Consider the following 15,101-nt stretch of genomic DNA (forward strand, 5'->3'; position numbering starts at 1 on the left):
CAGGAATTTGAATGAAGCATTTTGGGTACTTGGTATTCATTATTAATAATATTTATTAATTTTCCTCCCACTCGCTCTCTTTCCCTCTCTTTTTCTCCCTCCACAGTTGTAGTGTTGTACGTTCAAGGCATCGGGACAAAGGAGTGGAGAGAGGTGAGTGAAAGGACTATTTTATTATTGATCTTATACAGTATGTTGTACTGTATCAACATAGTGTTGGTCCCATGTTTCATGAGCTGAAAAGAAAGATCCCAGAAAAGTTCCTTATGCACAAAAAGCTTATTTCGCTCAAATAATGTGCATTCATTTGTTTACATCCCTGTTAGTGAGCATTTCTCCTTTGCCAAGATAATCCATCCACTTGACAGGTATGGCATATCAAGAAGCTGATTAAACAGCATGCTCATTTCATTTTCTTTTCATTTCATCTTTATTTAAAGAAGTAGGCTAGTTGAGAACAGGTTCTCATTTGCAACTGCATCCTGGCTAAGATAAAGCAGAGCAGTTCGACACATACAACAACACAGAGTTACACATGTAATAAACAAACATACAGTCAATAATACAGTAGAAAAAAAGTCTATATACAGTATGTGCAAATGGGGTAGGATAAGGGAGGTAAGGCAGTAAATAGGCCATGGTGGCGAAGTAATTACAATATAGCAATTAAACACTGGAATGGTAGATGTGCAGAAGATGAATGTGCAAGTAGAGATACTGGGGTGCAAAGGAGCAAGACATATAAATACATACAGGATGGGGATGAGGTAGTTGGATGGGCTATTTACAGATGAGCTATGTACAGGTGCAGTGATCTGTGAGCTGCTCTGACAGCTGGTGCTTAAAGTTAGTGAGGGAGATATGAGTCTCCAGCTTCAGTGATTTTTGCAGTTCGTTCCAGTCATTGGCAGCAGAGAACTGGAAGGAAAGGCGGCCAAAGGAAGAATTGGCTTTGGGGGTGACCAGTGAGATATACCTGCTGGAGCGCATGCTACGGGTGGGTGCTGCTATGGTGACAAGTGAGCTGAGATAAGGCGGGGCTTTACCTAGCAGAGACTTGTAGATGACCTGGAGCCAGTGGGTTTGGCGACGAGTATGAAGCGAGGGCCAGCCAATGAGAGCGTACAGGTCATGGTGGTGGGTAGTATATGGGGCTTTGGTGATAAAACGGGTGGCACTGTGATAGATTGCATCCAATTTGTTGAGTAGAGTGTTGGAGGCTATTTTGTAAATGACATCGCCGAAGTCGAGGATCGGTAGGATGGTCAGTTTTACGAGGGTATGTTTGGCTGCATGAGTGAAGGATGCTTTGTTGCGAAACAGGAAGCTGATTCTAGATTAAATTTTGGATTGGAGATGCTTAATGTGAGTCTGGAAGGAGAGTTTACAGTCTAGCCAGACACCTAGGTATTTGTAGTTGTCTACATAATCTAAGTCAGAACTGTCCAGAGTAGTGATGCTGGACGGGCGGGCAGGTGCGGGCAGCAATCGGTTGAAGGGCATGCATTTAGTTTTACTTGCATTTAAGAGCAGTTGGGGGCCACGGAAGGAGAGTTGTATGGCATTGAAGCTTGTCTGGAGGTTAGTTAACACAGTGTCCACAGAAGGGCCAGAAGTATACAGAATGGTGTCATTTGCGTAGAGGTGGATCAGATAATCACCAGCAGCAAGAGCGATTACACAGGTGCACCTTCTGCTAGGGATGCCACAGATGTCTCAAATTTTGAGGGAGTGTGCAGTTGGCATGCTGACTGCAGGAATGTCCACCAGAGCGGTTGCCGGATAAATTAATGTTAATTTCTGTGCCAATGTTAAATTTCTCTACCAACGCTGTATTAGAGAATTTGGCAGTACGTTCAGCTGGCCTCACAAATGCAGACCACATGTAACCACGCCCAGGAACTCCACATCTGGCTTCTTCACCTGCGGGATTGTCTGAGACCAGCCACCCACACAGGTGATGAAACTGTGGGTTTGCACAACTGAATAATTTATCCACAAACTGTCAGAACCCGTCTCAGAGTAGATCATCTGCGTGCTCGTTGTCCTCACCAGGGTCTTGATCTGACTGCAGCTCGGCGTTGTAACCGAATTCAGTGGGAAAATGCTTACTTCCGATGGCCACTGGAATGCTAGAGAAGTATGCTCTTCACGGATGAATCCTGGCAGATGGCAGACAGCGTGTATGGCATCATGTGGGCGAGAGGTTTGCTGATGTCAATGTTGTGAAAAGAGTGTCCCATGGTGAGCGGTAGGGTTATGGTATGGGCAGGCGTAAGTTACGGACAATGAACACAACTGCATTTTATCGATAGCAATTTCAATGGTCAGAGATACCATGATGAGATCCTGAGGCTCATTGTCATGCCATTCATCATCACCTCATGTTTCAGCATGATAATGCACCTCCCCATGTTGCAAGGATCTGTACACAATTCCTGGAAGCTGAAAATGTCTTAGTTCTTCCATGGCCTGCATACTCACCAGACATGTCACCCATTGAGCATGTTTGGGATGCTCTGGATCAACAGTGTGTTCTAGTTCCCGCCAATATCCTGCAACTTCATACAGCCATTGAAGAGAAGAGGCCACAGGCCACAATCAACAGCCTGTGCGAAGGAGATGTTTCGCTCTGCATGATGCAAATGGTGGTCACACCAAATACTGACTAGTTTTCCGATCCAGGCCCCTACCTTTTATTTAAGGTATCTGTGACCAACAAATGCACGTCTGTGTTCCCAGTCATGTGATATCCATAGATCAGGGCCTAATGAATTGATTTAAATTGACTAATTTCCTTTTATGAACTAACTCAGTAAAATCTTTGAAATTGTTGCATGTTGCATTTATATTTTTGTTGAATGTATACGTATATGCCCTTGGAAGGAAAAGTAATTATTTGAAATGATAGATTTGACAAGTATCATACAGTATCTCAAGAGAATGTTTACTGAAGACCCAATGCTGTAGGGCTGGCTTTCATAAGGTGAATCGTCACATCGGTTTCAAAAAGTTATGAATTTCACAAAACATAAAAAATATATCATTTCTTTGCAATCGTATTTTGAAACGAACGCCATCGATTCAACTTAAAAAACCCATTCCTAGTAGAAATTATATACAATTTTTTTTTATGGTGCTACACCTTTTTTTGCAACAGTATGAAACTCAGTTCTATGGATTCTTCAGTTGTTATTCTCCAGAGGTACTGAATAAGATGAATGGAACGGTAATGTTTGCCTGGAAATGCAGGGAAAATGCACTCATGGTAACACTGTCTGGTCCTCAGGTGTCAAAGCATGTGGCCATCTCTGAGACAGGGTATGATTTCATAGAGGAGAAGACAAACATACAGTGTGCGGGAACATACAGTGCATTCGAATGTACTCCTTGACTTTTTCCACATTTTGTTACATTACAGCCTTATTAGAAAATGGATTAAAAAACAAAAAATCCTCATAAATCTACACACAATACCCCATAATGACAAAGTGAAAACCGGTATTTAGATATGTTTGCTAATTTATTCAAATCTAAAATGTAAGTACCTTATTTAAATAGGTATTCAGACCCTTCGCTCTGAGACTCGAAATTAAGCTCAGGTGCATCCTGCTTCCATTGATCATCCTTGAGATTTTTCTACAACTTGATTGGAGTCCACCTGTGGTAAATTCAATTGATTGGACATGAATTTGGAAAGGCACACACCTGTCCATATAAAGTCACACGGTTGACAGTGCATGTCAAATCAAATCAAATTGCATTGGTCACATATTTACCAGATGTTATTGCGGGTGTAGTGAAATGCTTGTGTTCCTAGCTCCAGAAGTGCAGTAGCATCTGACAGGGGCAGCAGGTAGCCTAGTGGTTAGAGCATTGGGCCAGTAACTGAAAGGTTGCTGGATCGAAAATCCCTGAGCTGACTAAGTAAAAATCTGTCTTTCTGCCCCTGAGCAAGGCAGTTAACCCACTGTTCCTCGGGCGCCAAGGATGTGGATGTCGATTAAGGCAGCCCCCCTGCACCTCTCTGATTCAGAGGTTGGGTTTTAAATGCAGAAGACACATTTCAGTTGAAGGCATTCAGTTGTACAACTAACTCTGTATCCCCCTTTCCCTAGCAGTGCAGTAGTATCCAAAAACAATTCACAACAATACACACAAATCGAAAAGTAAAAGATTGGAATTATGAAATATATAAATATTAGATTGAGCAATGTTGGAGTGGCATTGACTAAAATACAGTATAATAGAATACAGTATATACATATGAGATGAGTAAAGCAGTATTTAAACATTATTAAAGTGACTAGTGTTCCATTCTTAAAGTGGCCAATGATTCCAAGTCTATGTATAAAGGGCAGCAGCCTCTAAGGTGCAGGGTTGCGTAACCGGGTGGAAGCGAAGTGATGGCTATTTAACAGTCTGATGGCCCAGATGGTCCCAGCTGACCTCGCCTTCTGGATGATAGTGGGGTGAACACGTTGTGGCTCAGGTGGTTGATGTACTTAATCTTTTTGGCCTTCCTTTGACATCGGGTGCTGTAGGTGTCCTGGAGGGCAGGTAGTTTATCTCCAGTGATGCGTTAGACAGACCACACCACCCTCTGGAGAGCCCTGCGGTTGTAGGCGGTGCAGTTGCCATACCAGGCGGTGATACAGCCTGAAATTATGCTCTCAATTGTGCATCTGTAAAGGGTTTTGGGGCCAAGCCAAATTTCTTCAGCCACCTGAGGTTGAAGAGGTACTATTCGCCACACTGTCTGTGTCGGTGGATCATTTCAGATAGTCAGTGATGTGTATGCAGAGGAACTTGAAGCATTCCACCTTCTCCACTGTGGTCCCGTCGATGTGGATAGGGGCGCGCTCCCCCTGAAGTCCACGATCAGCTCATTTGTTTTCTTGCCGTTGAGTGAGAGCAAACACCAAGCCATGAGGTAGAAGGAATTGTTTGTTGAGCTCCGAATCAGGATTGTGTCGATGCACAGATCTGTGGAAGGGTACCAACATATTTCTGCAGTATTGAAGGTCCCCAAGAACACAGTGGCCTCCATCGTTCTTAAATGGAAGAAGTTTGGAACCACCAAGACTCTTCCTAGAGCTGGCCGCCCGGCCAAACTGAGCAATTTGGGTAGAAGGGCCTTGGTCAGGGAAGTGACCAAGAACCCGATGGTCACACTGACAGAGCTCCAGAGTTCCTCTGTGGAGATGGGAGAATCTTTCAGAAGGACAACCATGTCTGCAGCACTCCACCAATCAGGCCTTTATGGTAGAGTGTCCAGATGGAAGCCACTCCTCAGTAAAAGGCACATGACAGCCCGCTTGGAGTTTGCCAAAAGACACTGATGAATCCAAGATTGAACTCTTTGGCCTGAATGCCATTACGTCTGGAGGAAAACTGGCACCATCCCTATGGTGAAGCATTGTGGTGGCAGCATGTGGGGATGTTTTTCAGTGGCGGTCACTGAGAGACTAGTCATGATTGCGGGAAAGATGAACAGATCAAAGTGCAGGGAGATCCTTGATGAAAACCTGCTCCAGAGTGCTCAGGACCTCAGACTGGGGTGAAGGTTCACCTTCCAATGGGATAATGACCCTAAGCATACAGCCAAGACAGCGCAGGAGTGGCTTTGGGACAAGTCTCAATGTCCTTGAGTGGCCCAGCCAAAGCCTGAACTTGAACCCAATCAAACATCTCTGGAGAGACCTGAAAATAGCTGTGCTGTGGCGCTCCCCATCCAACCTGAAGAGCGTCTGAGCGTCTGCAGAGGAAACTCCCCAAATACAGGTGTGAAAAGCTTTTAGCGTCATACCCAAGAAGGTCATCAACAAAGTACTGAGTAAAGTGTCTGAGTGCTTATGTAAATGTCATTTTAAATTTGGAAAATTTTTAATACATTTGCAAAAAATAAAATAAACAGTTTTTGCTTTGTCAATATGGGGTATTGTCTGTTAATACATTTTAGAATACGGCTATAACTTAACAAAATGTGGAAAAAGTCAAGGGGTCTGAATACTTCCAGAATGCACTGTATATGGCTCTGATAATGTGGTTCTCATTACAGAAGTGGTCTACCTGTAGTACCTTAGTGGGTGGAGGGAATCGACCACAAACTTTATCAATTAATAATGGTTATTCAACATTGTTAGCTGAATATACAATAACAATGCATTCAAAAGTTACTTTTCAAAATGCCTGTGTTGCAGCAATGTTACATTGTTAATGTGACACTCTCTCGCAAGTTCATTAGCAATCATCTAACAATAAATTGAGAAAAGCAAACTGAAATATGCCCCACATGGTGAAGATACTGTATAGCTATCTATATATTTAGCAGTACATGTTTTGTCCATGTGTGCTAATGCACCCAACTGTAGGAATCTTAAGCATTCAGATAATGGTGAAACAACAAGGAAGACCCTCTCTTCAATGAACAGTTTCATTTTTCGAGTGAGATTGTGGCTATTACTCGGGCATAATCAAGGCATACAGTAATGGGGCCTAAAAGGGTGGAACCGAGCCTAACTGGGCTTAACTGGTCTGAACAGGTTCTATCCAGTTCCTATTAGGATTCTCTCCCATCGTCTTGTCAAGGGACTCCATAATAAATCACAATTCTTGTCAGCCAGACACAGACAGGGAAGGCTTAACCATGCATGTGTGGGTGAAATGCTCTGTGACAGTCACATTGAGAAAAAGCCTCATACAAATAGAATTTAATTGGCAAAAGTCATTCAAGATAAGTGTTGTTTTTTTGAGGTGAGTAATCAAAACATTTTTGATCACCCAAAAATAAGTTGGGAAGCGGTCCTGGAGAAGCTATTGGAACCTAAGGGACTAAAGCATAGGATATGTGAACGAGGAGTATTGTGATGTGCTCTCTCTCTCACTCCTCGGGATGTAAAAATAAATGAAAATGAATAGGATTTTGTGGGACCAGGGTTACACATGTAACCTTTTTTATTGTTGATGGTCCTGATGCTTTCTTATATCTCTCAGATGCATTTAGACACCACACCATTCTTCCTTTTGATTTATTTTTTGACTATCTGTTTTGCCATGTATCAATGTGTTATTCAATGCATTTCTATGGGCTAACAGCAGTAAGGCCAAATTCAGTGTTTCATCAAATGTAAAACAGTTGAAGTCGGAAGTTTACATACACTCAGTTTTTTCACAATTCCTGACATTTAATCCAAGTAAAAAGTCCCTGTCAGTTAGGTCAGTTAGGATCACCACTTCATTTTAAGAATGTGAAATGTCAGAATAAAAGTAGAGAGAATGATTTATTTCAGCTTTTATTCCTTTCATCACATTCCCAGTGGGTCAGAGGTTTATATATATACTCAATTATACCCCCCTGCTCGCACACGCTTTTTCAGTTCTGCCCACACATTTTCTATAGGATTGAGGTCAGGGCTTTGTGATGGCCACTCCAATACATTGACTTTGTTGGCCTTAAGCCATTTTGCCACAACTTTGGAAGTATGCTTGGGGTCATTGTCCATTTGGAAGACCCATTTGCGACCAAGCTTTAACTTCCTGACTGATGTCTTGAAATGTTGCTTCAATATATCCACATCATTTTCTTACCTCATGATGCCATCTATTTTGTGAAGTGCAGTAAATCACCCCCACAACATGATGCTGCCACCCCCGTGCCTCACAGATCGGATGGTGTTCTTCGGCTTGCAAGCCTCTCCCTTTTTTCCTCCAAAGATAATGATGGTCATTATGACCAAACAGTTCTATTTTTGTTTCATCAGAGCAGGGGACATTTCTCCAAAAAGTAAGATCTTTATCCCCAAGTGCAGTTGCAAACCGTAGTCTGGCTTTTTTTATGCCAGTTTTGGAGCAGTGTCTTCTTCCTTGCTGAGCAGCCTTTCAGGTTATGTCGATATAGGACTCGTTTTAATGTGGATATAGATACTTTTGTACCGGTTTCCTCCAGCATCTTCACAAGGTCCTTTGCTGTTGTTCCGGGATTGATTTGCACTTTTCGCACCAAAGTACATTCATCTCTAGGAGACAGAACTTGAAATAAATCCACAGGTACACCTCCAATTGACTCACATTATGTCAATTATCCTATCAGAAGCTTCTAAAGCAATGACATCACTTTCTGGAATTTTCCAAGCTGTTTAAAGTCAACTTAGTGTATGTAAACTTCTGACCCACTGGAATTGTGATACAATGAAATGATCTGTCTGTAATCAATTGTTGGGAAAATGACTCTTGTCATGCACAAAGTAGATATCCTAACCAACTATCCTAGCCAAAACTATAGTTTTTTAACAAGAAGTTTGTGGTAGGTTGAAAAACAAGTTTTAATGACTCCAACCTAAGTGTATGTAAACTTTCGGCTTCAACTGTATGCCTAAAATTCTAAATCAAATAGCTATATGATCCATGGCATGACCATCTTAAATCTTATATGTAAGCTTATTGCCCTCCTCAACTTTTTAAGTCACCAACCACCAATGTCTGAATTATAAATGTTTGATAAACGCCAGCTGAAAAGTTTATTCTCTTTCCACCCTTTAATTTCCCATAAAAGCATGATGAGCTCCTCAGTTTGTCTCTCAATCTATTTTCCAACACTATTTTAATAAATAAATCCACCTGGACAAAGGTTGGAGCCGAGACTAGACTTCACCATATGCCTCAATTTCCAAGTCTGCTTCCCTCCTTACCTCAGGCCATGCTGCGGTGCAGTTTAATCACTGTGTGAAAGATGCCCACTATGGCTACCTCTATAGCTACTGTACTGCTCTCTCACCCGTAAGAAATATGGGTCTCACCACCCTGGGTTTTGTTCGTGAGCAGGCAACATTTAAAACATTTTGCAACACGAATCAAAATAATCCCCGTTTCAGGATCTTTTCTTCTGTTTGATGCCAGATTTAAACAGAAGTGTAGATGGGTAGTAGAGGATGTGTGGAGGTAGTGTGGAATTGTGAAAGTTGGCTCAGGGGTTGTTTTGATGCAATTAGGTTAGCAGCAGAGATGTAATTTCTATGTCTAACGATATGGAACAAGATAATTAGTATTAGTTTCACCAGCAGCTCTGCAAAGCCAAGTTGACCCCAATCCAAAGCCAGTTAAACAATGTCAAGAACAATCCAAAACGCACAGGAACTAGTTTTTGGACCAGAACGACAAAGCCTTCAAAGCCGCTTATTCCTCGTTGAATTGTGAGTGTGTGTGTGAGTGTTTTTGTCCTTGTGGCAGGCTGGCAGGCTGTACCAGGGTGCTTCAAACTCCCCATTTGAAGCATCTCTTCTCTATATCTTTCTCTTGTCTCCCTCGACGCTAAAGAGGCTTCATTAGGCCGACTCCAAAGCACCTGACTGCATTCAGAAACACACTGTGGGATGCCACAGCGATGCTAATGATGCTAACCTACTTTCTAACGAGTTCTTTCAGAATAACAATGATTGCTCTCAATTCACGACCCACGGTGAGCGGCATGATAAGTGACATTCGGCGGCCACTCGTCTCATTTTGGAATACATTTTGGATCTCTGCGGTATCCTGTTCTCATGAGCTTCTCTCTCTCCCTGTTTTTCTCTATTTCTCTCTCTCTCTCTCTTTCTCTCTCTCTCTCTCTCTCTCTCTCTCTCTCTCTCTCTCTCTCTCTCTCTCTCTCTTCGCTCCACTGTTGTTCCACTTGCACTCAAGATGGTTCATTATAAAGAGAGACTGAATAAAGAGACAAACTTTTCCACTGATTACCTCGAAGGCGCTCTTCTTCTTCTCTCGTTGCCGTCGTACCCTGTGGGCTCGTACTGTGATTATGTAGAAGGAGCTCTGTGCACCACTGTCAATCAGACATGTTAGGACAATGTTGTCTTATGTTATTCACTGTGTGACAAGCAGCATAGCAAATTGAAAGTGGGCAGGTGATGCATTGTGGGTCTCAGCTGTCACTGGTGATATGAAACATCACCAACTTCACAAACGGTGTAGGTAATAAATAGCTTACGTATTAAACGACATGGAGAGGTAGTGTCTTGAATTATGATGTGGGTTATTTGACAGACCACATGACAGTTCCTCTTCGGAACTTGTCTCCATTTGCGCCCGCGCTCTCTTGCCTCTAGATCAACACCAACTGGTACGCTAACTCCAGCTCAGTGGAAGTGTCGACCCGCTGTTCACCAGTCTTGGAATACCTGATGGTCAAATGTCGACCTTTCAACCTCCCGAGGGAGTTTTAAGCTGTTGTCGAGACTGTTGTATACATTCCATCTCAGGACAAGAAAAATAACACGCTGGCTCTTAACAAACTGTATTAACAAGCAAGAAAACCTACATCCAGAGGCTGCTTTTCTGGTTGCTGGAAATGTTTAGTCCGCGTCACTAAGACAGGTGATGTCCATCTTCCATCAAAACATCTTCAATGCCACCAGGGGCCGATAAAGTCCTAGACCACTGTTTTTCTATCCACAAGCAAGCATACAAGACCCTCCCTCGTCTGCCATTCGGCAAATCAGATCATGAATCCGTACTCCTGCTTCCTGTTTACAAGCAGAAACTCAAACAGGAAGTACCTGTGACTCGTTCCGTTGAGAAATGGACACCAGAATCAGATATTATGCTACAGGACGGCTTTGCTAGAGCTAATTGGTATGTACTGTATTTCGATACTTCGCCAATAACATTAACAAGCTAACCACCGCCGATACTGGCTTCATTAGACAATGTTTTAAGTTTGCCACACACACACACACACACACACACACACACACACACACACACACACACACACACACACACACACACACACACACACACACACACACACACACACACACACACACACACACACACACACAGTATATACACTGAGTATACAAAACATGCTCTTTCCGTGACATAGACTGGCCAGGTGAAAGCTGTGATCCCTTATTGATGTCACTTGTTAAATCTTCTTCAATCAGTGTAGATTGAGGGAATGAGACAGGTTAAAGAAGGATTTTTAAGCCTTGAGACAATTGAGACATGAATTGTGTATGTGTGTCAATCAGAGGGTGAATGTGCAAGGCAAAAGATTTAAGTGCCTCTGATTAAGGTATGATAGTAGGTACCAGGCGCACCGGTTTGTGTCAAGAACTGCAATGCTGCTGGGTTCTTAATGCTCAACTGTGTGTATCAAGAATGGCACACCACCCAAAGGACATCCAGTCAACTTTACACAACTGTGGGAGTCAACATCGGCCAGCATCCCTGTGGTACGCATTCAACACCTTGTAGAGTCCATGCACCGATTAATTGAGGCTGTTCTAAGGGAAAAGGGCAGAGATGCAACTCAATATTCGGAAGGTGTTCTTAATGATTGGCATACTCAGTTTATATACTACAGGGCCATGCTCCTTCCGAGTATCGACTGTCTTAATAAGCAGTGAGGGATGAAACAATAGTGATACAACTGCAAGTCAAAAGCCGCCCTCTCTTACACCTCTCCCTCCCCCGCCTGCCGCCTCCTCTTCGCCACCACCACCACCACCCTTCTTCCCCAGCCCCCTCGACACCTCCTGACGCTCATACCATCAATCCATCCCTCACTGCTTGTCATGTCATCCACCACGCTCGACCCACGCACGCACGCACGCACGCACGCACACACGCACACACAAACACAGAACAAAGCGACAGGAAGAGTTGTCTTTATACATCTATTGATTTTGCTGCTCTTTCATGCTGCTGACATATGAAATGAATTCAAATCTGTAGATCTGTCCTTTATGGATGACACTTTTGAGTACAGCGTCTTTGGACACCGGTCATCAATCTTCCAAGTTTTCATCAATACCAGCTACATGCTTACAGCACTTCTTGCTTCTCTCCTCCCACCTGTTTGTCAGGCAGAACACAGATCATTAGCTTAGCTCTTCTCTGCTGCCAGAGAGCATGATGGAACATTGGGACAGCGAATGCACATTTTCCAGCAAAGCGGCTCACTTAATATTTAGTTTCGTAGTGCAGCAACAAACTTTGTGATTTGATATAACACAAAAATACATAAAAAGTTGCTCCAGCCAGAGACAACAACAACAAAATATATAGAGGATAAAACACAATAAAGCCTGGAGAAGCTGAGAAAGCACTGATTGATTACTATGATAATCAATGATGATTCTGGTTTGACAGGTGAGTGGAATTAATTCTTAACCACGCTAAGGGTGTTGGATATGTGCTGCAGGCAGCAGCTTTACTAGCCAGACCAGCCTCAGGCACAATTATTTAGGCATTCTGAATATGTTTTCAAGCCATCAAGTAACGATGATGATGTGACCTCTTAGAGTATTGCCTCATTTCTTTCTTTCTCTCTTCTTCTCTCCCACTCCCCCTCCCTCCATCGCCCATCCCGGAGCAGTTTGGCCGAACGGAAGTGATCGAGAACACGCTGAACCCAGACTTTGTGCGGAAGTTTGTCCTGGATTTCTTCTTCGAGGAGAAGCAGAATCTTCGCTTTGACGCGTAAGTGGAGACCTCGTTTCACTCTTTCCCTATATTCCATTCCTCCTCTTGTTTTCCTTCCCCTCCTCTCTTTTATACTCCTGTCCATCAGACAATGACTCTAGAGGTTTCATTAGCCATGTTCACTCCTCCACTCTTAATAATCTCTTGACTTACTAATTCAATCAAACCAGGGTCGTGTTCAGTTGGGCACATCGTAGCAAAACATTTTGCAACAGACAATGAAAATCTGTGTTCTTATTAGACAAGCACAGTAGTACATCCCTGTTTCACATCGATAAGAAGACATATAGACCAATATCACCTCTATGTACCACTGTACTTATGACATTTACAGCATTAACATCATCTTATTGGTTAAGAACGTTGAATCAAAAGCGCTTTCTTGCAGCATTTTGCAGGATAATTACTTTTTGACTTATCTTACTTTCAAACCAACATTATAGCTCCCATTTGCCTCAAATCCACTCCCAGCTCTCTCTCCACTGCGAAGGCAGCTCACAGTAGAAGCCAGGGTTGGAGTGAGTTGCGGGCTGTTGTGGGATGTTACTGTCCAAACTTCACTTCTCCCCCAGTGAAGGGGGGATCGATAGCCTCAGCAGGAGGCCGGAGGAGGAGAAGAGGAGAAGAGCAGAGGCCCCAGTGTGGGGCAGGTTGAGGTAGCCGGGGCCGAACCACCCCCAGATCTGTCACATTGATTAGACCACGCACGCACGCACGCACGCACGCACGCACGCACGCACGCACGCACGCACGCACGCACACACACACACACACACACACACACACACACACACACACACACACACACACACACACACACACACACACACACACGATCAATACAGCCGTCAAAACACCAACTGATCACCACTGTCAGATCCAACACGTAGACAGAAAGCATTAGTCAAACAAGGAGAGGCAAATAATGTAACAGAAGTACTGATACCAGTGTAGTCGGAAGGCATACAACAGCGGTTGTTGTATTTCGTTCAAATCTTGTCAAGCAGGAGGAAGAAAGTCAAACATTATTTTAAGAAAAAATGATCTTGGTCATAAGAGGAGGAGCCGACACAATATGTGCTTTTATAAAGAGAGTTGCTTATAAAAAAAACAGTACTCTTCAGAATCAGAATTGCCCAAAGTCACATGGATCATAATAACATCAGGTCTTCCTGTACTGATTGAAAACCTCACACTATTGTCCACTGTGCAGGAATAGATTGAAGAGGGTTTCATCAGTCTTTACCTAAATTGAGTGATGGTGGTTATATGTGCTGGAGGTGAGTGTGGGTGGGGGTTGTGTTGGAAATATTCTCCTCTCCATGGCAAGAGGAAGGAGTGGGACGAGCCCTATCAGAGAGGAGTGAGAACAAACACTTTACACCAGCCTTGATCCTGCTCCCATTGATACACACACACACACACACACACACACACACACACACACACACACACACACACACACACACACACACACACACACACACACACACACACACACACACACACACGCTGCCAACACACATAAACACACATGCCACTGTCACACATACCACAGTCAAAATTCAATATACTGTAATTGGATAATAACAGAATTTCAAAGTACTTGTATTATTTTTAGGACAGGATAGGAGCAGAGGAAGCGAGACAACGTAAAGGGAGCGGAAATGCGTAGGGTTTGTGCAGGGATTAAATCAGGATCCCCGTCAAAAGTACCAGTTATGGTTCCATTGGCGAGAGTGTTACCCACTCAACCAGACACCCCAGTCCAGACAAGTCTTACCGGCACAGGCACATGCACACGTTGAGTTCTCAGGTTTGGCAAACCCCTTCCCCTGGGAAAGCAGCCATGCTTTGAGATGAGTCCTAGTCTCCTGTGGAAAATAAATCAATAGAGGTGAATTATTCAGTAATACAATTACACACAGACACTCACTCACACACACGCACAGCACAGCACAAGACTGACTGACTGTCACTCTTGGCTGTCACACATTTTCTTTGCTGACAGGCTGATCCGCATCTCGGATCATCTCTGATCATCTCTGATGTTGTCCTTCACACAAAAAATATCCTCATATTTTTTGGCTCCCGAGTGGCGTAGCAGTCTAGGGCACTGCATTTCAGTGCAAGAGGCGTCACTACCGTCCCTGGTTCAAATCCAGGCTGTATCACATCCGGCCGTGATTGGGAGTCCCATAGGGCGGCGCTGTCAGGCCCTGACCTTAGAGAACCTGTTTATTTCTCTATTTGGGTGGGCATTCTAGTTTTCTATTTCTTTTTTGGCCGGGTATGGTTCCCAATCAGAAGCAGCTGTCTATCGTTGTCTCTGATTTGGAATCATACTTAGGCAGCCTGTTTTCCACCTGAGTTTGTGGTATCTTGTTTTTGTTCAGTTACTGTGTAGCCTGCAGAACGTTACGTTTGTTTATCTTTTGTTGTTTTTGGGTGTTACATCTAAAATAAAGAAAGATGTACACTTTCCACGCTGCTTTGGTCTCATTCCGACGACGGACGTAACAGGCGCACAATTAGCCCAGAGTTGTCTGGGTTTGGCCGGGGTAGGCCATCATTATAAATAAGAATTTGTTCTTAACCAACTTGCCTAGTTAAATAAA

General features: G+C 43.4%; 1 protein-coding gene across 1 annotated transcript in view; it reads left to right on the top strand.

The window, feature by feature from the left end:
* The window catches only part of LOC118389549 (copine-9-like), a 178,797-nt gene that overhangs the window by 28,805 nt on the left and 134,891 nt on the right, over positions 1–15,101 (top strand). Inside the window, exons 3-4 of the mRNA XM_052527298.1 lie at positions 107–153; positions 12,377–12,480. Coding sequence (XP_052383258.1) covers positions 107–153; positions 12,377–12,480 — 151 coding nt within the window. The remainder of the gene's footprint in view (positions 1–106; positions 154–12,376; positions 12,481–15,101) is intronic.

The sequence above is a fragment of the Oncorhynchus keta genome, chromosome 10 (assembly GCF_023373465.1).
Source record: "Oncorhynchus keta strain PuntledgeMale-10-30-2019 chromosome 10, Oket_V2, whole genome shotgun sequence".
Taxonomy (NCBI): Eukaryota; Metazoa; Chordata; class Actinopteri; order Salmoniformes; family Salmonidae; genus Oncorhynchus; species Oncorhynchus keta.